This window comes from Ylistrum balloti, unplaced genomic scaffold, assembly GCF_031769215.1.
Source record: "Ylistrum balloti isolate Yb309-2 unplaced genomic scaffold, AGI_CSIRO_Ybal_v1 Utg370060, whole genome shotgun sequence".
In the NCBI taxonomy this organism is placed as follows: domain Eukaryota; kingdom Metazoa; phylum Mollusca; class Bivalvia; order Pectinida; family Pectinidae; genus Ylistrum; species Ylistrum balloti.
This window is the reverse complement of record NW_026782108.1, coordinates 166,252-193,484: the sequence shown is the minus strand read 5'-3', so window position 1 is coordinate 193,484 and position 27,233 is coordinate 166,252. Positions and strand designations below refer to the sequence as shown.

The following is a 27,233-nucleotide window of genomic DNA, read 5'->3' as shown; positions in this document are numbered from 1 at the left end:
TTATCTACTGTATCCTCGGCAGTTTCTCAGGCCCGCCAGACGACAAAGTTCCCGCCACGGAGGCATAATTCCCATGTCACGTTTCTCTGAGACCAGTCCGACATTGCCTCGACCTGAAATGACGAAACAGAGGCTGATTTCTCAGAAGGTATCGATTTTCAATTATCCTGAAGTTTTGCTTTACAAGGTAAAATGGAAATAAAAATATCATGTAGGATGTTTTATTACAATAATGGATTAGCAATGAGAATGATATAAAAGTAAGTAAAATCTATAAATAATTCATCACGATTAGATTAAACTGAATACTTCTTGTGTACCGAGCCAAAACACTATGCTTCTCTGCTAGGGCTGCAACCAACCACCGATATCAATGATAACATAATGTTAGACACTAAGATGTCTGTGTCTGAATCACAGTGATATCGAGAAAACTAAATTTTTCAATAGAACTGTTGAGGGTATCATCAAACTTCGCTACTTGTCCTAATGACAGTTCTCCATTACGTTCGGTTAGAGATCGTTCAGTTTATATTCAGAAATATCAATTGTGAAAATTCCTGATATACGTTACATCATTGTTAGTCCTTATTAATCATCTACATGTAAGTATGTTCTCACTTTTCTTCGATTCCCTTCACAGAGTCGCCGAACAAGTAGATTTCAGTGCATTCGGCAGGGTACGAACCCGCGATCCCTGGAATACTTATGTAATGTTTTAAAAAGACGTATGCAAATTTATCATTGTCTCATTCCGCTGTCTGTGATTGGTATGGCGAAAGAAAACGTTAGTTTTAGGTCTGGTTTTCATACAAAATACATTATGTTTATCCATAAAAAAATATTTTTTTACGGAACCTCTGGATATTTAAAGTAAACAGAACGCAATGAATTCTTGGGGTAGGTGAGTTTGAATATTATTCTGTTTGTCTCCTGACCAGGAAAACTAGTTTAACTTTTGTATAATCCATGTGCATCGAGGTGAAACTGCCTGTACGGTCTATTTTTAGATTTATTTTAATTCTAAATAAAAATATGTTTGACAAATATATGTTACTACTCGGGTAAAAGTCAACGCAATTTAACAATAAATACCACGTGTTCGTACACGTGTTCTGACATGACATACTGTTCCCGCAGTGATCAGGTCGAACATGCTTTCTATTAGTAACTAATTTTTCATCACGCGACGGTAAAAAGAAGGTTACAAAACGAAACCAACTCGAATAGAGGTATCAAAGAGCAGACAAATCGATTTGGAAATAACGAGGGTTAAACTAAATGGGAATTAGTAGTGATAATGTTAATAGATACTAATGCAGCTTTATCCATAACGATACAATCAGTCTCTTTATCGTCTGCGAACTCTGATGTCTATCATAATGTACGTCACGTAACCGGACCAAAAGTCCGGATTAGTACTTGAAAGACATATATAGGATCTTAAACGAGTAAATGAAATGATTATAGGATTTTAAAGCAGACTGACATTTGAATTAAGATATAGTCTGATTATTTCCTTCACGATTATTGTAATACTTCGTAACAAGACAAATAGCCTCGTTTCAAGACTTTTAATTAGTCCGTACGACAGGTGGCACGTGGGGACGTTCACAGACAATCAAATGACGTCACGGAAAACCTACATTATTTCTGGACATTTTCTGTAATAGATGTCGCAGGTTGAAATTTGAACATCAGGAGGGTGATCTGCTAAATTACATTAAAATCATGTAACAAGGTCATTTACCAGTGACGTGTAAGACGATCATGTAATCCTCACCGCTTTAGAACCAATTTTATCAATACACTAACCAGCCCAATCAAACAAATATTGTAACACATCAGTGAATATGTATTTCTGAAATTTCTGCTATGATTTGCTGTTGTTATTGTCCATTTTATGTCTTCGTTTTAACACCGCTAATTGCCAGTGCTATGTATTATTTTAATCATTTTTAAATTCAAAAATGTAAATAAAAAAAATATACACTGATATTTTTGTGAAATTCGCTGACTTTTGATTTATCGTTTCAGGCATTAGTCGGGAGGGACATTGTATTAATACATGCCTCGAAAGGCTTAGTTATAACTCGTCAGTAAGACGTATCATATCCGTAGGTCAGCATTAATGAACCCTGTCGCAACTGGTCAAATGATACATGAATACGACCCTGTACTCACCTTCATATTGAGAGCTGTCTTTCCCTAAAGAGTTATCGCCCCTGACCAGTATCGACGTATCTACATAGACTTTTGGTGGATCGTGTGAGTATGTGTTGATTTGGTGTAGGAGTTGGAGTAAGAGTGTCCTAGTCTGCTTAAACTGCGTTAATCTTTTTAGTGACGTCAAGTCTGAAACGACAGAAAAGTAAAAATTCATGAGCAACATCATAGTATTGATCTTAACTAAAATATATTTCATTATAAAAAGCAAGCTAAACAATCAATTACGAAAAAATATATTGTTGGCCCAGATTGAGGTGCAGAAAGGTTTTCCTCCGTACTGAGGCCTCAAGTCGTCAGAAAATCACAAACGCGACTTTATACATTTTCGCGTTCGAAACAGGTGGATTCCTACCAAAAAAATATAAAACAGGACCAGAGAATATAACCAGTTAAAACACAGGCTCGAAAGAGACATTTTTGCAATCCACAGATAAACACATATTTGTTCAACAGAATCAAAACCATAAGTTCCTGTCTAGTACGTTTAAATTAACCACTTTTTCCTCTTCATTATTACATTACTATATATATTAACTTTTTTTCAAATGAGAAACTCTATACTTAACAAGTTCCATTTGTTTCTTTATTTAATACAAAACTCTTTTTAAAAGGGAGGTCAGAATATGACACATAGCATACACCCTTAACTTGAGTTGTCGTTTTATTCATAGTGTTCATTCATTAACTTGTCAGGATTTCTTACTAGTTGTGTCCTGAGCGTGCAACACAGAACACATCACACGATATAGTAACAGATTTTCATCTATAATTCAGCACGCGGGTTCTCCTTTTCCTCTCTTTCCCATCCCACTTGAATCCTGTCATCACTATGTCTATTAAGACACCGTGTAAAAAGTAAAGTTTGTGAGAACATTTGACAAAGTATTTGTCTTTTATAGAACACGGGTAATTTATTGCCTGGATTAGATGTCGGATCGAATGTTAATCGATAAAATGCCACAGTTTACGATCAAACAGTAGTACATCATAAAGATGGACCAAAGGTCATTGTAAGATCTACAGGTAGGGCAGGTAGGTCAAAGCTCTATAATGGACATCACGCATTCTAGCACATATTTCAATATAGGCTGTCACAGAATGTAGCCAACAAATAGGATTTCTACAAAACGTTATATTAACTTTAACCTTACACATATCGTAAGTAAAGTATATGAAATCACAACAGTCAAGATTAATGAGTCACAATTTATTTTTTACTTAATTATGAAACTCCTTCTGGTCAAACATCACAGCCATTTTTAGCCCTGATGAGTCCTAGAAGGACGAAAGAGCTGTGTGATGCATTTTAATTGATTGTTTGTACATAATTTTTACCAGACAAAAAACTAAATAAACGATATCTAATTTCCCATATCTAATATTTGTATTAACTGAAGTACATACTGACATATAACGTTAAGTAATTTAGATGATTTTGTCTCAACTTTACAGATCATGTTATCGATATGTAAAACGTATTTTATGGCTGAAATTAAAAAAAAATCTAATCAATCTTCTTAACGCTGAAAGTTGACGTTCGATGAAAAAAAAACTGATGTTTTTAAACATTGTCCACATCGTTCTGTTCAATGTTTGTCTTAACAATGTATTGTGATTATTTTTTTATATTTTTGTTCTACATTTTTATTGGAATATCGATTTCCCGCTCTTTCACCAGCACTCATCTCTAGCTTTTTACAATTGATGTGTATCAGTGCCAGTGGTTGGTGAATATGCAATGATATAGGTAATTTTTCTTGGTACAAATTCAAGATTTTTTTGTTTAACTTTAAGTCTATCAACGCAATAATGTCGGATAAGTTCTAAAAAACATATAGAATCTCATGTTTCAGTAGATTAAAAGTTAAAAGCAAACAACAAGTTATGTATCCTTTTATTGGCCTTCAGTCCCGCTACACAGACTAACCACCTCCACCATTCCCTGTAGTACACTCTGTAATCAGAGATAAAATTATATCATACTGTCACATGTGAAAGCATTCTGTGGATATCTGTCTTTTCGAAAGAAGCGAGGAGAAATTCTACAGTGAAAAACGGTCAGGAAGAAAACCCTTGCTATATACAGTATAATAGTACTATTAAAGCGCACATTATAAGCCCGAAGCAGAAAAATAAGTATTTCTCACGTATGTCATGAAATAAATCGATTTTTCTTTAAATTTTTGTTTTCCGATGGTGTCTACAGATGTTTTTCATGAATTCATTTCGTCTTTGAATACAGCGAAAATAAAACCAAGGCAAAATCACTAAATTTACAGTAAAAAGATATACGATTTAACCTGATCCATATAACAGCATAATTCATGTAATGACAGGCGATAGTGAGGCTGCTTGGTCTCCTACAATCTGGCCGCACCCTCGCTTTCAATGTCAATATCACGTGGTTTATTTCTCCGCTCCATATTTGTTCGTTTCTTGTACTCCGGTTCGTCTGCTTTGGACGGTCAGCGAACTCGTGTTAGGTGTTAGCGGGATTACATTTCCAGGTGCGTGCATTACAGCACGGACGTCCACTATCATAATAGGTTCCTTACTTAGCTAATTTATTTCATTGCTTCAGTTAAGATCACAACTTGTGTGTGATATTGGTGATTACATCAGGAAACAGTGTGAATATTGTGTCAGGGTCGCAAACCTTTAATCTGTATTGATTTTTGTTGTAGTTTGCAAAGGCGATGTTTGTTAATGAAGCCTTCCATTTTCATCATAAAGGTTGATGTTGTTGACAGTATTTAAGTTGTTCGCATATGAACTTAAGTTGTTTACAGACAGACTTGTGTTGTTTACAGACAGACTTGTGTTGTCTACAGACTTGAGTTGTTTACAGACAGACTTGTGTTGTTTACAGATAAACTTGAGTTGTTTCCAGACTTGAGTTGTTTACAGACTTGAGTTGTTTACAGACAGACTTGTGTTGTTTACAGATAAACGTGAGTTGTTTACAGACAGACTTGTGTTGTTTACAGACAGACTTGAGTTATTTACAGACAGACTTGTGTTGTTTACAGACAGACTTAAGTTATTTGCAGACAGACCTGAGTTGATTACAGATAAACTTCAGTTGTTTACCGACAGACTTGTGTTGTTTACAGACAGACTTAAGTTATTTGCAGACAGACCTGAGTTGTTTATAGATAAACTTCAGTTGTTTACAGACAGGCTTACGTTGTTTACAGACAGACTTGAGTTGTTTACGGATAGACTTGAGTTGTTTACAGACAGACTTAAGTTATTTAAAGACAGACCTATGTTGTTTACAGATAAACTTGAGTTGTTTACAGACAGACTTGAGTTGTTTACAGACCTGAGTTGTTTACTGACTTGAGTTGTTTCCGGACAGACTTGTGTTGTTTACAGACAGACTTGTGTTGTCTACAGACTTGAGTTGTTTACAGACTTGAGTTGTTTATAGACAGACTTGTGTTAATTACAGAAAGACTTGAGTTGTTTACAGACAACATGTGTTGTTTACAGACAGACTTAAGTAATTTGCAGACAGACCTGAGTTGATTACAGATAAACTTCAGTTGTTTCCCGACAGACTTGTGTTGTTTACAGACAGATTTGAGTTGTCTACGGATAGACTTAAGTTGTTTACAGACAGACTTGAGTTGTTTACAGACAGACTTGAGTTGTTTACAGACCTGAGTTGTTTACAGACTTGAGTTGTTTCCAGACAGACTTGTGTTGTTTACAGACAGACTTGTGTTGTCTACAGACTTGAGTTGTTCACAGACAGGCTTGTGTTGTTTACAGATAGACTTGAGTTTTTTCCAGACTTGAGTTGTTTACAGACTTGAGCTGTTTACAGACTTGTGTTGTTTACAGATAGACTTGAGTTGTTTACAGACAGACATGTGTTGTTTACAGACAGACTTGAGTTGTTTACTGACAGACTTGTGTTGTTTACAGACAGACTTAAGTTATTTGTAGACAAACCTGAGTTGTTTACAGACAGACTTGTGTTGTTTACAGATAGACTTGAGTTGTTTACAGACTTGTGTTGTTTACAGACAGACTTGAGTTGTTTACAGACAGACTTGTGTTGTTTACAGATAGACTTGAGTTGTTTACAGACTTGTGTTGTCTACAGATAGACTTGAGTTGTCTACAGATAGATTTGAGTTGTTTAGAGACAGACTTGAGTTGTTTACAGACTTGTGTTATTTACAAATAAACTTGAGTTGTTTACAGACTTGTGTTGTATACAGACAGACTTGAGTTGTTTACAGACAGACTTGAATTGTTTACAGACAGACTTGTGTTCTTTACAGATAGACTTGAGTTGTTTACAGACTTGTGTTGTATACAGACAGACTTGAGTTGTTTACAGACAGACGTGTGTTGTCTACAGAATTGAGTTGTTTACAGACAGACTTGTGTTGTTTACTGATAGACTTGAGTTGTTTACAGACAGACTTGAGTTGTTTCCAGACTTGAGTTGTTTACAGACAGACTTGTGTTGTTTACAGATAGACTTGAGTTGTTTACAGACAGACTTGAGTTGTTTACAGACAGACTTGAGTTGTTTACAGACAGACTTGAGTTGTTTACAGACAGACTTGAGTTGTTTACAGACAGACTTGAGTTGTTTACAGATAGACGTGTGTTCTTTATAGACAGACTTGTTTCGTTAACAGACAGACTTGAGTTGTTGACATAGGTGACTTTGTATTCTTGTTCCCTTGTTTATATCTTTGTAAAGTCACTAGATCTGTTTCGAGGAAAGTTACGAGCAATAGAAAACTAAGCAGTTCCTTCCATTACAACTTTGTGATACACTAAATGATTGTATACATTCACCTTTAAATGATTTGTTTTTAGCGGTTTTTATCTATTCATGTTGCTTTCTATTTTTGTTTGTACACATTTTTAATTTGATTCGATTATTTGTCTCAGTTCGGTTGTAAAAGTACATGAAATCACATAATATCATCATAAGACAAAGCACATGCGTATGGAGTATTTGTTTCCGGAGAAGACGCCTCTCAGCTTCCCTTCCGGTTCACAACAGAATCAAGTACCTACGCTCCCTTTATTCTGCTCCAATGTTACAACTATCTTCCATTTCAATGTTTGAGAAATGTTCCAAATACAGAATGTAGCACGACATTAATCCGTTCTATTATCATAACGAGACATTACTTCCGGTGGCATTTTTGATAATGGCACAGGATGTAATATTATATAAATCCGGAATGTTCCTAAAATAGATAACAATCTCTCATCATCCGTCCTATTTGTATTATTTGTAAAATAGAGCGTTATATGCACCATTATGTACAAATCATTTACGGAACCCAGATCTGATCTGCTTCAAATGTAAGCTTGTTGGTAACCTCCATTTAAGTAAAGCTTGTTTAATACAGCGACGACATTTTTGTCCTAATAGATATATCAGTACATATTCCCGAAGACATTTCAGAAACAGTAAGTAAGGTTGACCTTTACACTCCAGTGACCTAATCAGTGTCAATCCCAGCGCGCGCGAGCGCGAGCACCTATAATGGGAAGCGCAGATTAGTATGGGTATATTTTTGTAATTCGGTAATTGAGAACTTTGATACAGCATGTAAAGCTTACAGACACATAACGTCACGTTGACACCACAGCCGCTACAATTCTATTGTAACGGTACACTTCTGTAAGAGTGTAAATGCTTTATAATTTTTCTGTTTGGTTTTTTCATTTCTTTTACTACCAAATTAAGACTTGAGTAGGGACTTCAGGGATCCTAACAAACGAGGGAAAACTGTTTAGGAAGAGAAGAGACACGTTGTAGTGCCTCATTCACTTTATCTGTTTCTGAGTTTGTTGAATTAAATTATCGCCCCGTCAATAGCAATAATTATTTTGATGAGGGACTCCATGTGGTAGCTGATGCCTTCGTGACAAATAGATCCCGAAATGAAAAATTGGTTTCTAGCACTCGGCACACCTCGGTTGATTCCGATGTTTGACAATTGTGGTTTCTAGGTGTGTTTTAGGATATTCAACTTTGTCTGAAGTATAAGAATCAATTCATTGTTAAAACAAACTCTTTAATGTTTCACATCATGATTTGTTTCACTAAGCGACGTTTCAAAAAGACGCCTTACGAAGTCGTGCCCCAGTCCTACGAAACAACGACGGAATTTTTCTCATAAGCAACTAGAAAACATTAAACAAAAGCACGAGCATGCGAGTTGTATTTTACTCGACGTTGTCAGTGAGTTCTTTTATCCGTGATTTTTTTCCCAATAGCACTACTTCAGCTGAAGTAGATTATGATACAGCTGCGTATTTAATTGAAGGTTTTATGGCGTTCGCCTACTGACATTTTACTGCGCATTACCAAACATAATCAACAATATACTGGATCATTTCTCACTAATTAAAAGGTATTATTCATTAAAACTGACGAACCTATCGTCTGTTACCTGGGGCTGTATTTATTCCTGATATTGAGGTAAACTATCCGCCCTAGGACAATGTTGAACTCGGCATAAAATTTCCGATATTAGATGTTTAGTATACATGAACTTCCTGACAGCAAATTTCTACGATAATGCCTTTTGATCGCTAATTACATTAACGTTATAAAAAGCAATATGACGAATGACTGATCACTTCACCTGACTGTGTTTAAAGTTTAAAACCCACACTGTAACCCATAAACTGAAAAATTGATACATAATTCTGCATGGCCGTTGAACACCTGGTGTTGTAAATTTACACGGTTGATGAGTATGCAAGGCGGTGTCATTTTATGATGTGCCCACAGACGACACTTTTATAGTGTCATCACTCTGAATATTCATATTCTGGGTAAGAAAGTAACAACAATAACTGGCAGCAGGCTAATCGAGCCCTCCTGCAAGTCCACGCTTCATTGCACTGTCACACATTAACGATCTTCAGAAATTATGCCGTATTATTCATTTTTTCGAAAAAATGTGTGTACAAAATGTCCTGACGACATCGCCGCACAACGACTTATGTCACGGTAAACCACTGTGCTCTTACCGAAACTTACTCAACTTATCTGACGTTGACCATGTGTGACTGGTATGTATTGCTTAGAATTGTGCTAGTGCAAAGACTAGTGGTACGTATATTGTAACCATGCAATTCAAATCAAAATCGAAGCCATTTCATGATTAAATTTGACGTCTGTCGGGGGGAGGGGGGCAGTAACCAGAACATCCCTGCCGTTTCCGTAGTCGGACACTCAGAAAACTTTGTGAAATAATAGATTAATTAACTAATCAACAAATAAATGAATTAACACAAAAAAGACCATCTTGTGAACATAATTATGATCCAGACTAAAGTTAAATAAAACTAGGGCATGATATGGACCATTTTGATTAGCTGTAGTGTTACTATTGACTACAGATGTTTGGTTGTCGTCCATTATATAGATATGACGTCATCGTTTAGATGGTCACTTGCAGTAATTTTTTCATACGAGAGCGGATATTAAGGAAATTGATATAAGTATTCAAAACGAACGAGGAGGAATAAACCAGCGGGGGGATAACATTCACGTCAAATTAGAAAAAAAATGTGAAGGGTTTAATATAACATAATGATCTTACAAATTAAAATTAAACTAAAGCAAAGTTTATCTATTGAAATGACACAAAATGTGGATGAACAAGTCGATGAGTTCTTTGAGATTAAATCAATTATTCTCAAAAGTAAACAGGCTCATTAGCTCATATTTTGTTATTCATGAAATGATAACCTCACATTGAATTTTACTATTAAGTATACTTGGTTTGAATTGCTGAGGAAATTACTTCACAAAATCTATTGTATTATATATAAGTAACTAATATTCTCCCTTTTTGAATGACTTTAAAATATTTACTAACGAAAAAATTAAAATATTCTAAACTCTTTTATACAAATGTATAATATTCTGAAGTAATGCAGTTAAAAAAATCCCTCTTTCCCATTTTCAGAGCTGTTAATATTACACCATATACTACAAAATGTATCACCGGCCCCACACAAGGGACAGGTTTAAACTGAAAGGATCACATAATAAAACGTAATAAGGAATGGTTATCATGGATTACAGCTTGTGATACTGTAGTGGAGGATATACAGTGAATCCATGCCTCATCAGTCACCAGTCCGAGGGAAACAGTTCATCGAGATGGTCCAACACAGGAATCAGGTTTTAACTAACAGCATACAGCAACCATTTTGTTACTTGAATTATCGAAAGTAACCAGATATATGTATCTAAAGCACGCTCAGGTGTTAAACATGTCAAAATAAGGAAACCAGTCGTCTGCTTACATCAAGATCAGAGAGGCGCTTCATCATAATCGTCCGAATGCTTTGGCGCGATCGGAATTTCTACGCCAATCAACAGTTTTGATTGTTGAAAAGATTGCTTTGATTTATTTTTGAAAAAATCGAGAAATTTAACTTTGGAGCAACATGTGTTGGTCAAATGCGATTCACCAGCAATTAATTATACGAGTCCTATTAAATGTTTTTCAGAGCATCTTGCCCTTGAACACAACAACAATGCAACACGTGATCCCGTCTTCCCAAGTTACACCGAGAGCCCCGAGAAGGACCGAACCAAACACTTTCGGATCCCATCTTGAGATCACAGCAATACGATACCAGTTAGATAATCACGGCGCAATTTTACTCGTATTTAATGGAAACATGACCACAACATAAATATCCATTGTTTACCGTAACATATCGGGGTGTTATTTCATAGCTGTACTCTCCACAGTCGTTATTACCTATCACGTGATCATCGCATTTGATCTATATTAAGACATCCGATCATAACCACGCGCTGTTCATCCAGTTATGGTCCTTGTCAATACTACATGGTCTAAATAAAGACAAGAAATATCCAAATATAATCCAATCTATCGCGTGTTAGACACGTGCGCTATGAATGAGGCAACACGCGTGATGAACACATAAATTATTAACCCGGCTAGGAAAACTGTCTTAAGATGATAGTCAGACAGGGAAGAAATGGGCCGAAATTCTTCACATTTCGTCCTGTTTTAGATACGTGCTGTTTTAATTACATACATGTACCCAAAATAAGTTTAAAATTATACACAGTCAGATCTAACTAAGACTGACACTACTGCCAGGCACTCATAGTGTATACAACACGTAGTCAATTTACTAGTCCTTCTGTTCTACTAGTTATGCCGTATTATATGTACTTTCCAATGACATACAGATAAAGAAACATGATGACAAGAATATAAACTTACTCTGAATCCTGATTATAGGTAATTTTTCCATTAATTGGCTTTTGTTTAATTGTTGTTCACTTTTTTGTTTTTTATTGTTTCTTGTCGTTGATAATTTCATTTAGGTAGTTTCGTACTGATTATTGGAATAGTTGTAATTTTTTTTACTCTATTTTTTAAAATTTTATTATCGAATTATTATTATTTCATGCTAACCGGTATACCATATTTATATATTGATGTATTTTATGTGTAATTCATGGAATCGACTTTTGAATGAGTTAAAACTGCTAATATATCAAATGATGTACATTATGTAGAATTAAGATCGAGTTCTTGTTAAAAACTATACAGATACGTCACCGTTATCTTATCGACTGTTTGCACCACAGTACATAAGAAATTAATCTATAAATAATCGTGTATGTGTCCTTCTATAAAGGAGAAAGTTGGCGATATGTGTCTGGTGTTTTCAAGTAATAATTCATGGTTCCTTGTAATAATTTAAGATTCTTTCAGATGTTGGGATGAAGGATACTGTAGGTATATGCCACCATAGAGGTCACAAGATGTCGTAAAAGCAGAGGATTTGCCAAGGGCTTTACCACGTTTTGTGATCTCGACGGTGAAATATCACATCCTTCACCCTGACATATGAAAAAGTATTTTTCTCTCATTTCTCATTCTGAAATATCAGGTGAAAATAGCTTCAGGACGCCTTATTACAGCAAAACGATATTTGTTACACAAGTAATCGACAAATTGACATAGAAGACGAATTTTTCCGACCTTGATTTGGCAAACAAAGCTTGCCTTAGAAAATAAAACAAAATAAAACATCAGTCACTGCAAATAAGTATTTGTACACAATTGTGTATACATTGTATCAGGTGATGACGTCACATCTCTACGTGCGCGTGCCTGTATTGCATTGGTAAGGATTTAATATAAGAACAGCAATCCTGGGTGTATTGCCGTGAACAGACCTGTATAAAACGGTTAGAAATGCAAGAATATTCAGCTACCGTCATTTTATCGGATACTTGCTCCGGAATTCATAAACAACTAAGCTAGTAATAATAAAGTGCATAGCAAGCTAGTTAAGGAAAAGGTAGTCGATAAGTTTCCTGTGTTTTCCAATATGAATCTGTAGAAGCTGTTAAAACGATTATGGCAATATGATCGACAGTCTTCGAGCAGACGACATGTATCGGAGCTTGTCAGCGTGCATTTCGGCAGGTAAACCTTGTAAAATGTCCCCATGTCGTCAAATCATCTAACTTAGTCCAGATGTACGCAGATCAATTGTATATTTGCTACGGTAACATAACAGCAATATCATTGTGTAATATAATTAATTATTTCTAGAAATTCCATCCCTCCTATTTCAACTACTTGAACAATACCTGGCCCAATACAATATCAAAATAATACAATATTCATGCTCCCTATTCTGCCGATATTTAATTAAACAGCCGATCCCGGAGAACGAATCATACAGTCACGTTAATACAATACAGGTAAACATACGTACATGGAATGTTTGGTTAAAAATGTCCAATCCATTCTGACAAAAAAAAGTTTTTCTCAACGATGCTTGTGAAGATTTATGTTCAGAAGCTAGTGGTCTAATTGACTATTCGAGGAGTTCTCGTCAATCAGCGTTGGAATTAATTTCCTTTGCACAAACACGAACAACATTATTAGATATAAGGGATCATTACAGTCATTTTTATATCTACTTAGTCTTTCGTTTTGATGTTCAACTACTAATGAGAAATCATGAAAGAAAAAAGTTTTTCTATTTTATCAATTCGGATACCTGTAACATTTACATGAATATCTATTACCTTCACCAAACATTTTTCTTGACCGGAATTCGAATTTCCGGACTATTGAGAACAATTAACTTTACGGAATTCTTTTCCCAGACATTTCCGTCCAAATTATGACTTTTTCTGAAAGAATGGCTTCCATAACATCGCCGGTGCACTACAGACCTAATAAGCATTTTTCAAGAAATAAAAAAAAATTGAAAGTTAAAATGACAAGTAGCATAATTTTTATTGGTATTAATAAATTTCCGAATGAGTTTTTAAGCAGATGTATCAGAAATTGATTTAGAACATAGTTGTGGATAAAATACAAGGAATGCCTCATACATGTGATCAGGTTAGTGCTATTTTCTGATGTCGAGGCTTATACAATGTCTGTCGCTATGGTTTCATATAAAAATTAACAAACAAAAATATAAGCAAACAAACAAAAAGGGCAGTGCCGAGTTCACTTATATATTGTTTACCAAGACAATGACACTGTAAACAATGTAACTGTCATGGTCTGTTTGTTTTTTATCACCCGAACATCTCTCAATTAATCTCTATCCGTTAAGTTAAATGTACAAGCCTGCCATTGTCGATAGTTCTGTAAAAGCTGGTTTTATTCCTGATCGAAACCAACAATGTATTTATGCAAACTACAGACAATGCCAAGAAACTGAATAAAATAATTTCAAAGAATTTTTTTTCTGTGTAAATATCTGCAATTGATTCCTTATTGAATGGGAGGCCCCGATTATAAAACAGTTATCTGACAACAATCCAAAAATTAAAATCATAAATCCTATATATGGTTGTTTGACTGCAAACCTGTGTCATTTATAACAACTGTGAATGCCATATCATTACTCTAAAAAAACTTATAAATATATTCCAACATATTTATAAGTTTTATGCCCATTGTGAATTGAATTCAACTAAATATGCAATCATTATCGACAGTGGAAAGGCGTTTTGACGATAGCTGACACATTAACGACGCTGCCGTGTTCATGCGCTGGCCGACCTTTAAGCTGACCTCTCTGGTTATTTTGTATCGAGTCATCGCCATGCCAATGTCGATATATCAGCATAAGTAACACAAAAGCAGGCACTTTTTTTCAGAAGGGCTTCGCATTTAGAACAAAAAACGTTGTTCACCATTGAAAAAAGCACATTAGCCTCTTTTCGGAGTGAGAAAGATGAACAAAGTCGATTCTCTCGACACAAGTGCATTTATTATCAACTGTTCTCGTCACCTGTTTTGTTTGTTTGTGTGTTTGTACCTAATTTGTCTCGTGCTCGTTAGCAGGTATATAGGCACAGAGACTAGATAACAATCATCTTAATTACACTTGGATTACCATTACCACATTAAAACAAATCACTTTGTAAACATTGAGGACAGTGTCGAGTTCAACGAATTGGTCACGTAATACCTGAGAAAGTAGGTAGCGCCACGTGGGCGTCATTGACAATATAAATAAAATAGACAAAACTACAGAATTGTATATCCTTGCGCAAGTCTAATCGCCTTGAGTCTTTATTGGCAAAGACAATAGTGTGATTGGTACGTTTCATCTGGAGACTATGCAACACCAGCTGAATTATTTCAATATTGCAGGTTTGTGACACATCGAAAATTTAGTATACACTGGCACTTATTGATCGCTTAATTTACGGCTGCAAGTTCGTCTTATTTGAATGAATAGTGTTGTCGGAACCTGAATTGAAACAACCAATTGTACTTTGGAAAGATTAGAAGAACACCCACCCACGTCTGTATACCTGATACAGAATATTACCATCTGCATCATATATCACATTGACGCAAATCTTCACCTTTGGAATTTTTAGGTATGCATAAAATACGTTATTCAAGTTTTAGTACTAAAAGGTCATCGGCTCTAAGAGGAATGTAGACTGATGCATTTATCTATTAACATTTCTCTGAAAAAAGTAAGTTTTATTTAGAAACAATTGTGAAACCATTTTTCCCAACTTATATTAATCTATCTTGTTGACCTGGATTAAAACAAAAGCTAAAACACTAAAACACGTGATGTTGAAATACAAGAATAAAAGAGAAAAACCTTCTATTTCGCAGTGAGCAAAATCCTGAAAAGCTATAAATAGTAACAGTCCCTAAACGGGATTGTCTGTGGTTCGATCCCTAGTCGGGGTAGTTTGTGTTTCTATGAAGCCGTGAACACGGATCGTCCTTTAATTACATGTTGTGTTCTTGGACAAAATACTTCAACCGAAATGCTTTGGATGAAATGAATGGTTCATTGTTGCTTTGGTTGATATCAATAGCCAGGATCATTTAAGGACTTGACGTGTAGGCCTCACACCCCTGACTGAGGTGGAGAGCTAGTGATAAAGACGGTCAAACGCATTAACCACTCGGCCTCTGCCGGCGTGAACGGGCCTTTCTTATGTTGTTCAGTGAGGTGATTACAAACTATTTGAAGAGACCATGTGACCTTGGTTGTTGGTTGGGTGGTAAACAAAGCACGCAATCAAATCCATATCAATGAAGTGTGCGGAAGTGAGCAAATGTTGTGTAAATCTTTTTCACGTCGACAGTCTTAGATTTACAACCCACGCTTACCCTTGGTATACGTAATTTGTCTGCCAGTTAGCGGCTACAAGAATTTACGACTGAAACACGTGTTGCTAAAATCAATTGGGAAAACCCTGCATTTTGAAATCACCAAGTCAATGCATTCGTTTCTACAGAAAATAAAAATAATTCCAGTTTTTGATAAAAGTCCTTGACAGTTGTATTTGCCTTAGATAGGAAAAAAACTTTACTAAAAACACGTGAAAACCTTTTAGTACGTGTAATATCATAAAAAAAATACTGTTCAATCACGTTATTTGTCGGATCATCAACACCGTTGAATTCTGTAACATTAACGAAATACTGTTTAATATGGTATTTCCGTTGTAATAACATTTCATTTTAGTACTTTTAAGCGTCCATGTTTTTCCCCAACATAAAGTATCATACAGTTGAGTTGTTAAATATGTCTAATATTTATCATAAACTTTAGTATTAAGCGAATCAAAATTAACATTTTTATGAAGGGCGGTTTTTTAGATACAGTTCTAAAATACAATGTACATCAAATGTAACACATTCATTCTCGGCTGGTCCGAGTGGACAGGTCAGTTGTCTTAGTGGACAGGTCAGTGGTCTTAGTGGACAGATCAGTGGTCCGAGTGGACAGGTCAGTATTTCTGATAATATGACGAAACGACATGTCGCAAAAGTCAAATTACAGCACTAGTGTTTGTTATTAAAATATATCGTTTCTAGAAGAGAAAGAATTAAAAAGTGAAAATTAATTGTACAACGTAAAATTAATGATGCATTTTAATTCAGAATAAAAATATTTTGTCGAAAACATAACGTCACTCGAAAAGGGCATCAAAGTATGGGTATTAATTTTTGGGAGAAAAAGTCAATGTTATTTTTTGTTTTTGTTTTTTTAACGTTGTATTGTGATGACAGATTTCAAAAATAATTAAGTAATAAAATAGTCTACATGTAATAAATCGTTATGTTTTTATTTCGTTCAGCTGGATTGTTGATATGTTGAAGTGACCAATTAAAATACTGTATTTTCTTCAAGACAAATAAAACAACGGTAGTTTCTTGTCACTGAAAAATAGAATTAAAGATTCAAGCCGTATTAGATGACACTTAACGTAAATCTAGAGCGATAATATGTACGGAAACACCAGTTCTCCTATCAGGACCGTAACAGCTACCACGAACCACACATCGTGAACAATAACATAAAAAACGGAAGCTGTCTACACCCTGTGTTACTTGTCATAGCGACAGGCTGTTAGTAAATGTCAAATCGTTATCCCACAAAGTCCCTAAATGGTTCAAATTTGTCACACAAATCTCCAATAAACATTGACAAATAATTTCGCCCCGTTGTAATTTATTTTTATATACCTTGTCTAGGGAACCTGCTGAGATAAGAATACCCCAGAGATTAATTGTTTCGTCATTGTTCAAAAATCCCATCACATAAATCAAATTATCTAATAGTTCTATATCCAGACACCTGCTACCTACTGCTGCCATCCTTAAATAGTTCCTATATTTTAACTTCGATTAACTACACTTCCAGAAATGACAAACTCAACATACATCTTAATAAATCTTGCCAAACTCATACAGATTAACATAACACAACATTGCACACAAATACCTATAAATAGACTCAGACCCAAGTTGTACAAAGGTTGCACTAATTTAAGGAAATCTCAACTCCCAACAGAAAATTATGGGGAAAAAAAATTAAATAAATTTCCTTAACTATTATAATGCTTTCCTGTTGGCAATTTTAAATTTCCAAAAGTGGAGGAAGATTCGTGAAACTTGGGCCTGGTCCCCAAGGAGATTCCGCCATCTTGGTAGTTTGGACTTTAATTACTTACGACACTTTGAAGTTGTGTGTCGCTCCTTTGTAATCGCAAAAAGGAGTGTATCAGTCTGTGATTGGTCAGTTTTGTTTTCCCGGAACCAATCAAATTACTTCGCTTGTGCCATCAATTTTGCCATGACATGTTCCAGGGGTGCAGAGAGTACAAATATGGGGTGCAGGTCGCCCCCTCACGTCGCCAGAACACTGACGTTTGTCGGTGAGACGATACCCGTACACGGGAGGAGTCTCGGAGACGGAAAACTTGTCAACCAACCAACAGACGAGAACGAAAGTGACCGTAACTCATGGAGTATCGAGGATGATTTAGAGACTATCAACACCAGTAGTTAGAAGGGCAAGGTTGAATGGATAATACATAATCAGGTATCACCTATACAATATACCGTCTATACGTAATGTATTAAACAATGAGTTATACAGCTGGGTCGTCCTTAGGACAGGTCGGCAATTTCGTTTCATTTCTTTCAACATAACGTTCTATCAAATGCGAAGACCGACTTCATTTGTTATGCGAATCGTATACACATCAGTGATGCTTAATTAGATTAAATTTAAGAGGCGTCAGACATTGGTAAAACGATCCAAGAGTAGACGGGAAGGTTCACTAATATATTTATATATATTTTAATTCAAAAAACTATGTCAAATGTGAATATAGCGTAAAAACAGCAGAACCTGTAGGAACTCAAGCCAACAACGCGTTCTCCTACATTTTAGGAAAGATAACCGGACGCTGTCTAGATTATGTCACAATTTAATATTTGCGCGCACCTGTCAAATTACCAAGTTATTTCCCAAGAACCATAAGATATTATATTTACTAACGCATAAGCGACAGTCAAATGAAAAAAAAAAACGATAAATGGAATAGATTATTGTTTTATCTCCCTAGAATCCCCAAATCTTCACGAGTCATCTGTCACTGAATGTTATTTTGCTGGTACATAAGCGACAGTCACATGTGACATTACCGTATATGTACCATTCGTTTAAGCCATGACTGCTGGTTGTTTTTTAACATTGGATTAGATGACCTTGCTACTTGGATTTTCTCTCTTATAACCATACCCTTGCATGCCGAACTATATCAAAATAATGGAAATCATCGTGCCCTGCCCACACACCCACTAAAAAGAAAAATGGTAGATGTCCTTTAAATATGCCCATCCTTATACACGAATACAGCAACACTGAGTCTTAATCTTCGCATGGTTTCAATTGATACAGTCTAATATATCAAAATGTGTTTTGCACTGCGAGTGATTGTACAAAAGACCAACAAATTAATATAACGTTTCTATACAAATTTAGATATAGTAACGCCAAATAAGGAATAAAATCTCGTCTTACATCTATTGTAGTGTTTTGTGACTTGTCAATGATAATTGGGATCTAAGCAGCTGAAAGTAAGGAGACGACGAAGGAAAATTAAATTTGGTTTGAATTAATGTGGAAATCTTAATGGGAATGTTCATTTCCCCATAATTCAACAAATTTCTTAATTTTTCCTACTGGGCTATTTCAAAAGAACACCGTGTGAATGTGTTTGACTATAATAAAAACGTCAAAACATATCGCGATAACGTAACTTGTAATGTGTGTTTTATTGGAGAGTCCTTCGCCAGATCGTTAAATCAATATGGATAGAATGACGAATATATTTACATTATTGTTAGAAGAATGTTTTTCGGATAAAAATCGCAATGGGATCAGTATCATTTTCACGCGTCTCCTTACACCGCATTTATCATAAAACCCACCGTTTTATTTTAACTCGAAATTTCGAGTTAGTAATCTGAAATTTTGAGTTAGTAATCCGAAATTTTGAGATAACCCGAAATTTTGAGAAAGCAACTCGAAAATCTGAGTTGTTATCTCGAAATTTCGGGTTCGACTTAATAAGTCGAAATTTCGACTTACTAACTCAAGTAAATAAAACACAACGTGGCCGCAATACGCTTGGAATTCACAAGGGAACAAACTTTTTGTTTGAAACTCGGTCACATAACTTGTCTATTAACATAGAAACACAGACACTTATGGGTTACAATTCTCTTACTGCCTCAATAAAGCTAGATCATGTTAGTGTCTCCAACTTGACCCTGTATGACCTTACATCCGGGGCAGGCGCAATAAACCGATAAATAGGTTGTCGACCTCACCTACCTCGTAAATACAGGGTACACTACAGTATAAAGTTGAGAAGAGTGACGAGGTATTTATTTACGATAAGTTCTACCTTTTATCTCCGCCTATACGTCTCACAAAGTTATATAAAACAGAATATGAAGTTGCGATTGTGATTTGGAAATATATTAAACATCTAGTTGGAATCGTTTTTGCAAAATCTAACATTGACAAACTTTTTTTATATCTAGGAATGTAGTTACATTTGCCGTTAAAAGTAATGTTCTATTCTAATTTCTGTCTTTCTTAACAATCCACAACAGTGTGCTGTAGCTGTCCTATTAGGATTGTGCTGTATCTGTCCTATTAGGAGTGTCATGTAGCTGTTCTATTAGAAGTGTCATGTATCTGTCCTATTAGAAGTGTCATGTAGCTGTCCTATTAGGAGTGTCATGTATCTGTCCTATTAGAAGTGTCATGTAGCTGTCCTATTAGGAGTGTCATGTAACTGTCCTATTAGGAGTGTCATGTAACTGTCATATTAGGAGTGTGCTGTAGCTGTCATATTAGGAGTGTGCTGTAACTGTCTCATTAGGAGTTTGCTGTAGCTGTCCTATTACCTATTAGGAGTGTCATGTAACTGTCCTATAGGGAGTGCGCTTTAGCTATCCTGTAAGGAATGTCATGTAGCTGTCCTATTAGGAGTGTGGTGTAGCTGTCCTATAAGGAGTGTCATGTAACTGTCCTATTAGGAGTGTGCTGTAGCTGTCCTATTAGGAGTGTCATGTAACTGTCCTATTAGGAGTGTCATGTAACTGTCCTATTAGGAGTGTGCTGTGACTGTCTCATTAGGAGTTTGCTGTAGCTGTCCTATTAGGAGTGTGCTGTAACTGTCCCATTATGAGTTTACTGTAGCTGTCCTATTAGGAGTGTGCTGTAGCTGTCATATTAGGAGTGTCATGTAACTGTCATATTAGGAGTGTGCTGTAGCTGTCATATTAGGAGTGTCATGTAACTGTCCTATTAGGGCTGACATGTCACTGTCCTATTAAGAGTGTTCTGTAGCTTTCCTATGAGGAGTTTGCTGTAGCTGTCCTATTAGGAGTGTGCTGTAACTGTGCCATTATGAGTTTACTGTAGCTGTCCTATTAGGAGTGTACTGTAACTGTCCTATTAAGAGTGTGCTGTAACTGTCCTATTAGGAGTGTACTGTAACTGTCCTATTAGGAGTGTGCTGTAGCTGTCCTATTAGGAGTGTCATGTAACTGTCCTATTAGGGCTGACATGTCACTGTCCTATTAAGAGTGTCCTGTAGCTGTCCTATGCCAGTGCTGTAATTGTCGAAATGTCGTATCTGGTCCTAACATACAATATCTGGTGTGTACATATACTTGGATACAAACGGTAATCTCCTAAATCTGCCACATGCAGCGTTTCCTTAATCCGGTCTTAGCATGAACTTTGTGTGCCGTCAATGGTTCGTTTGATCAGTCTCTCTTTTTCATATTCTCAGACATCTATATTAATCCAACTTGTTTCCGGGCAATGACATGCACCACAAAATAAAAATTTCTCCGACTCGAAACTGGTGATGTAATGCGACCACTATTTGTGGTCAGAAATTTATCTACCCTTGACCCATGGTCAATCAATTCCTCGTTTAATAATTTTTATTGACATTGTTATATGTTTTAATCATACCTCACTGTAAATTGATTTAAATCAGACCTTGACATTTTCCACGTGGCCCTGGCAGATCACACGTCATTCTAGTCAACTCTGATTAATGATGTCATACAAAAACAACCGTCTGGATTTTTCCTGCGACATCTGTAAAATTTATACGTCAAGACTAATTAACCTTTAAGATGAACAATTCTTTAATATTTCCTCAAGGTGTCATTCTTCTGAATAAGAGCAATCACACGCAATGTCTGAGAAAAACATATTGTAATGTACGGCTATTAAATCCAAAATTACCAACCGGCGGCCATTTTGTTTTAACTAAAATAGATGCTTTACCGATAGGGCACGAGAGGATTATACAATTTCGTTTAAAAATCAACGAACACCCAGGAAACGTGGATTAAACGCTCATTAACCGTTTACACGAGTAACGTGATACCTAATACCTAATGTCCCTTGAACATCTTGTGACTGAATAAACCAGTTCTCATGAATCCTTTTCGGTACAATTATTGCCTAAATATTACAGTAGTGATACATTTATAAAAACATATATTATGCGTGTTGTGTTATCGTAAAAGCTGAAACATTTGTATGCTTCAGTTTCGCTTTCTTTGTCAACTACTTAATTGCAAGGAAACAATGAAACTGTCATATAATCTGTGAATACCATCTACAAGCGGTCCTGGCTGATGCGAGGGAAGTCAAAATAGGCCCATCCCTGTAGCCTCAATAACAAAGCCGTTCGTGGATACTAAACTGGCAATCTTTATATTTTCATTCTATTCTACATATCTTTCTTCTTCCGAATGTCTCCCTAGATATTGTCTCCTTCTTAGCTTTCAGTTGAGCGTTTGCCCCTGTAAGGCTGTGGATACTCTCCCTTGGTCGATATAACTCCTGTTTAAGCCCATAGCCAAACATAGCAGCACCTCACGGCAAGATATCCACCCCAGCCTTAGTACCTTAAATGCGACACCTTACAGTGTCAGAAAACTTATACAGTACCCTAAACACACAGAGACACCTCGCAGTAAGATGTCTGTCCTAGCGTCAGTACCCTAACACACAGAGACACCTCGCAGTAAGATGCCTGTCCTAGCGTCAGTACCCTAACACACAGAGACACCTCGCAGTAAGACATCTGTCATAGCGTCAGTACCCTAACACACAGAGACACCTCGCAGTAAGACATCTGTCATAGCGTCAGTACCCTAAACACACAGAGAACCTTGTAGTAAGACATCTGTCATAGCGTCAGTACCCTAACACACAGAGACACCTCGCAGTAAGACATCTGTCATAGCGTCAGTACCTTAACACACAGAGACACCTTGTAGTAAGACATCTGTCATAGCGTCAGTACCCTAAACACACAGAGACACCTTGTAGTAAGACATCTGTCATAGCGTCAGTACCCTAAACACACAGAGACACCTCGCAGTAAGACATCTGTCATAGCGTCAGTACCCTAAACACACAGAGACACCTTGTAGTAAGACATCTGTCATAGCGTCAGTACCCTAAACACACAGGGACACCTTGTAGTAAGACATCTGTCATAGCGTCAGTACCCTAAACACACAGGGACACCTTGTAGTAAGACATCTGTCATAGCGTCAGTACCCTAACACAGAGACACCTCGCAGGGAGATGTCTGTCATAGCGTCAGTACCTGAACACACAGAGACACCTCGCAGTAAGATGTCTGTCCTAGCGTCAGTACCCTAACACACAGAAAACCTCCCGGTAAGATAACCGTCCTTACGTCAGTAATCTTACACAGTCCCAACTCACCAAAGTAGAAATCATTACATTATTTTACTTCATAAATATTTACCAATGATTGTGGTGTCATAACACGCTATAATTAGCACAATATGATGACCCTGAGATGGTCTAGACTCTTGAGGACAGTAAATTTAGAGACCGACACCTTGTTGAATTATTAATCCACAAATTATACACGAGTCCAGTCTGATATAGCATAAAAGCAGTCCTTGGTTGGGATTTTATAACAAGTACTTACGGTCCCAGGGCGATAATTGAGCTATATCTGATCTTTCTGTCCTGTCAGCTGATTTCGCCATGACAGATCATTAGATTACAAACAATTACATATGTTTGTTTGTTCGAGTCAGATTTTACTTCTTTTTTAATCACGTGCTGTTCTACTGAAGCAAACAAAATTGAACTACAGGTTTAGTGTACCAACGATCTGTGTTCTTGGTTTCTTTATGATCTTAGTATCACAACACCATTATCGAACCAGGAATATTGTCGCTAACTCAGAGCACGTATTGTGATGTGCTGTTTGCTTTTTGATCACTTCAGTACTAGTAATATGACCCCCGCCCCTCCTGACCCCCCCCCCCCCCCCCCACACACACACACACTCCTTTGTCAATCATTGTACCTTTTTGATACTGTGATATACAAAATAAATGTATTTGTATTTGCCTGACAATGCCATTTTATAGGCTAACAAGAAAGATCCATGACATCAGAGACTTCAAATACCATCCAACGCGTGCTCATTGTGACGTCATTATTGTAGGTACTATAAAACAACCATGGTTCGACGTCAAAATGGCTGTTCACACTGACAGCTTAGTCGGTAGTAATTATTCATCTTCGTTTAAATCGACTTATAATCTTGAGGAAACGGTGACATATATAGAGAATGTAAATACAAGTGTTGAAATGGCATGTTATAGCATTTATGACAGTTATAAATGACAGTTTTGCAAGCAATCATATCACATTGCGGCGTGGTGTTGGCTTCCAAAGCTCTGTCATTCATATCGTTAATAAATGTCACGACATCACAGTTCACTGCTTAATTAATATTCAACACTAAGGCTTAATGACAAGTTCAAGTTTTGGACCGAATTCTTATATAATTGTAATCAATGGTTTGAATGAATACCAACGCTTGGGAGAATTTCAAGTTTAAAATGTTCTTTAGTGATGTCAGATCTGTTAAAATGACGTTATGAAAATTATAGGACGCCAATATCATTCTGTATGACGTCACGAGGGTGTCGGGTCACGACGTTGACTAATTGCTTGCGTCAATTTTACGCTGTTTAACGTGCTATCAACAGCTGGAGTTATTGAAGAATGGCCTCCCGGGGTATGCGAGGTGAGTGTATGTGGTGTTCGTGTTATTGGCGGTTACGGTATGGTCGTGTAAGTCTTTTTATGACACTGTGGAGTTCTGGTAACTTTAGAGTGCTGTCATACTGAAGCATACTGCTGAAAACCCCCAGCAGGATACCTCACCCAATCATAGGACAAACCAGTCTTTACACAACCATAATACAGGACGTTCAGCAGAAAGAAGTAAGATAAGTTATTATCAAATACACTATCAGCTAAAATAAAAACAGGATATTTATATGTAACATGAGCAAAATTTGTACGTTCTAGATGGTAGCTATGAATTCTTAACCAGAACCGAGAGAACAAATCCTCGTGGGGATATGGTTGTGTATTACACACACGTGATCCTAATCTATCTGTGAGAATTCCTTTCGTATCTGTCAATTCTCATCACGTTCTTTTTCTGAACACTGGGTTACAAATGATGGTGAGCAGTACATACATGAACACGGGCTTGTCAGCAAGTTATACAGATATACTAATAAAAAGTGAATTTTGTGTGTGTTTAGGTTGTGTGATAGTTTTAATAAAAAAATATGTTTTTATATAGTTTTCTAAATGGATGGAAATGTTAACACCACATTCTTATAATGATTTATATAAATATGTACATAAACAACGACACGAACTGACCAAAGAAAATTAATCAGCATTTTCATATTTAAACAGAAAATATCACAAAGAATGGCATTACCAAAGTCATATTAGAAACCATTTTTTTGAAGTTATTTACGTTTATCGTCGTGCATAACTACTTAATATCGATTCAAAGGATATTTAATATTTTCTAACAATAGTTTAGCAAAACTGTCATGATGTTAGAATGGGTATGGATTTCTATATTTCTGACGTCATAATTCTTTTCAATATAGGTAAAATTACAAAAAAACTCAATTACGTAGGTATGCAGTTATTACACTATATGACAGTCTGAATATATGATGGTGTTATTACACTGTATAACAGACTGGTAATATACTGTCTAGTATTACGATGTATATATCCGGATATTACGAGATAAGCTATATCGAAAAAAATGGTATATCGAGATATCATGTCTGGTAATTACGAGGTATATATCCGGATATTACGAAATAAGCTATATCGAAAAAAATGGTATATCGAGATATCATGTCTGGTAATTACGAGGTATATATCCGGATATTACGAGATAAGCTATATCGAAAAAAATGGTATATCGAGATATCCTGTCTGGTTATTACGAGGTATATATCCGGATATTACGAGATAAGCTGTATCGAAATAAGTGGTTTATCCAGATATCCTGTCTGGAAATTACGAGGTATATATCCGCGAGGGATCTGGAGATATTTTTCCTCGCAGAATGCCTTGTCAATTATCTTTTATATAAATTTTGTCAACTCTACCACGAAATCACATCAACGTTTATTACATGAAAAAGTAACCGATTTCCATACAGTTTACTATCACTACCCTTGTTCTTAACTTAAATTGACATTAATGTTGATTTCGACTCGCTGTCGAGGTCTCGGAGTAAAACGATATTACCCATCAGTTCTCAGAATTACTGGTATTTGTGTTACGCCGATTTGCGGAATAAAACTATCAAAATATCGATATAATTCAACGAAATTAGGAACGAAATTTAAGTGCAGTTGTGTAACGATCTACTAACGATCGATTTGACGCAAATATCGAGTAATTTAGGAACGTAGAACTCCACACTGCTGTACTCCAACAGTCACTTAAAAACAATTATAGCGTTGTATTGTAAGTTAGAATGTACACAACAATATTATTGATTATGTTTGTTTATATATGGATGAAAGATTATTAAAATATTTTCTTAAAAGTTGAACCTTATCATAATTTGAATATTTGTTTTTTAATTTTCTCGTATCTGATAAGATCAATCAGAACGTGTGTTTTGCGGTGATTTTTCATAACTTTATGGAAAATAATATACTTGTATATATATATTTTTATTTGTTCTTTTGCTATTGTTTTAGTTTTGTGTGTTTTTATTCAATTAATTTTTCGTTTTAGTTTCCTAATTGTTATTATTGAACATGTATTGAGTATTTGTAACACATTCGATAAATATTTTTGCTTATAAAAACTCAAATCAATTACACAGTTGAATGACTTGCCTACGTATAACATATCTAGAAAAAATCGGAAAAAACATCAATAACGAAATATTCAAACAAAAACAAGTAAAGAAAATAAAAACCACAAAACAAAACAAAATACAAATCAAATAAACAAAAGCAACTAAAGAAAAAAAATAAATATGAAAATTACAATTTCCATACAAAAAAAATTATACTACGTCGAAACTTAATATTGCTTTAAATGAGAATATAGATAATATCATGTTTATATAGATAGGTATAACTTTACTTACCTCTGTCTACAGAAGAGTCTTCTGGAAGAATGTAAGCTTCCCCGGTGAAGTGACAAACTATCAAGGTCAGAAGTAATAGTAAAAATTGTATCCTCAT

At 35.8% G+C, this 27,233-nt stretch overlaps 1 protein-coding gene across 1 annotated transcript; it reads right to left on the bottom strand.

Moving 5' to 3' along the window:
* LOC132549503 (uncharacterized) lies at nucleotides 1-27,233 on the bottom strand. Its single transcript, XM_060213442.1, has 3 exons — nucleotides 27,137-27,233; nucleotides 2,185-2,355; nucleotides 1-113 (listed from the first exon to the last, which is right to left on the bottom strand). The coding sequence occupies exons 1-3, from the start codon at nucleotides 27,231-27,233 to the stop codon at nucleotides 1-3; spliced, it is 381 nt and encodes a 126-aa protein (XP_060069425.1).

Bases quoted from the DNA above. Each gene is read 5' to 3' on its own strand.
- LOC132549503 (XM_060213442.1), bottom strand. From the start codon at position 27,233: ATGAGGATACAATTTTTACTATTACTTCTGACCTTGATAGTTTGTCAC. The intron at 2,356-27,136 runs GTAAGTAAAGTT...CTGTCGTTTCAG, and splicing joins AGACTCTTCTGTAGACAGAG to ACTTGACGTCACTAAAAAGA. The intron at 114-2,184 runs GTGAGTACAGGG...TCGTCATTTCAG, and splicing joins AGACAGCTCTCAATATGAAG to GTCGAGGCAATGTCGGACTG.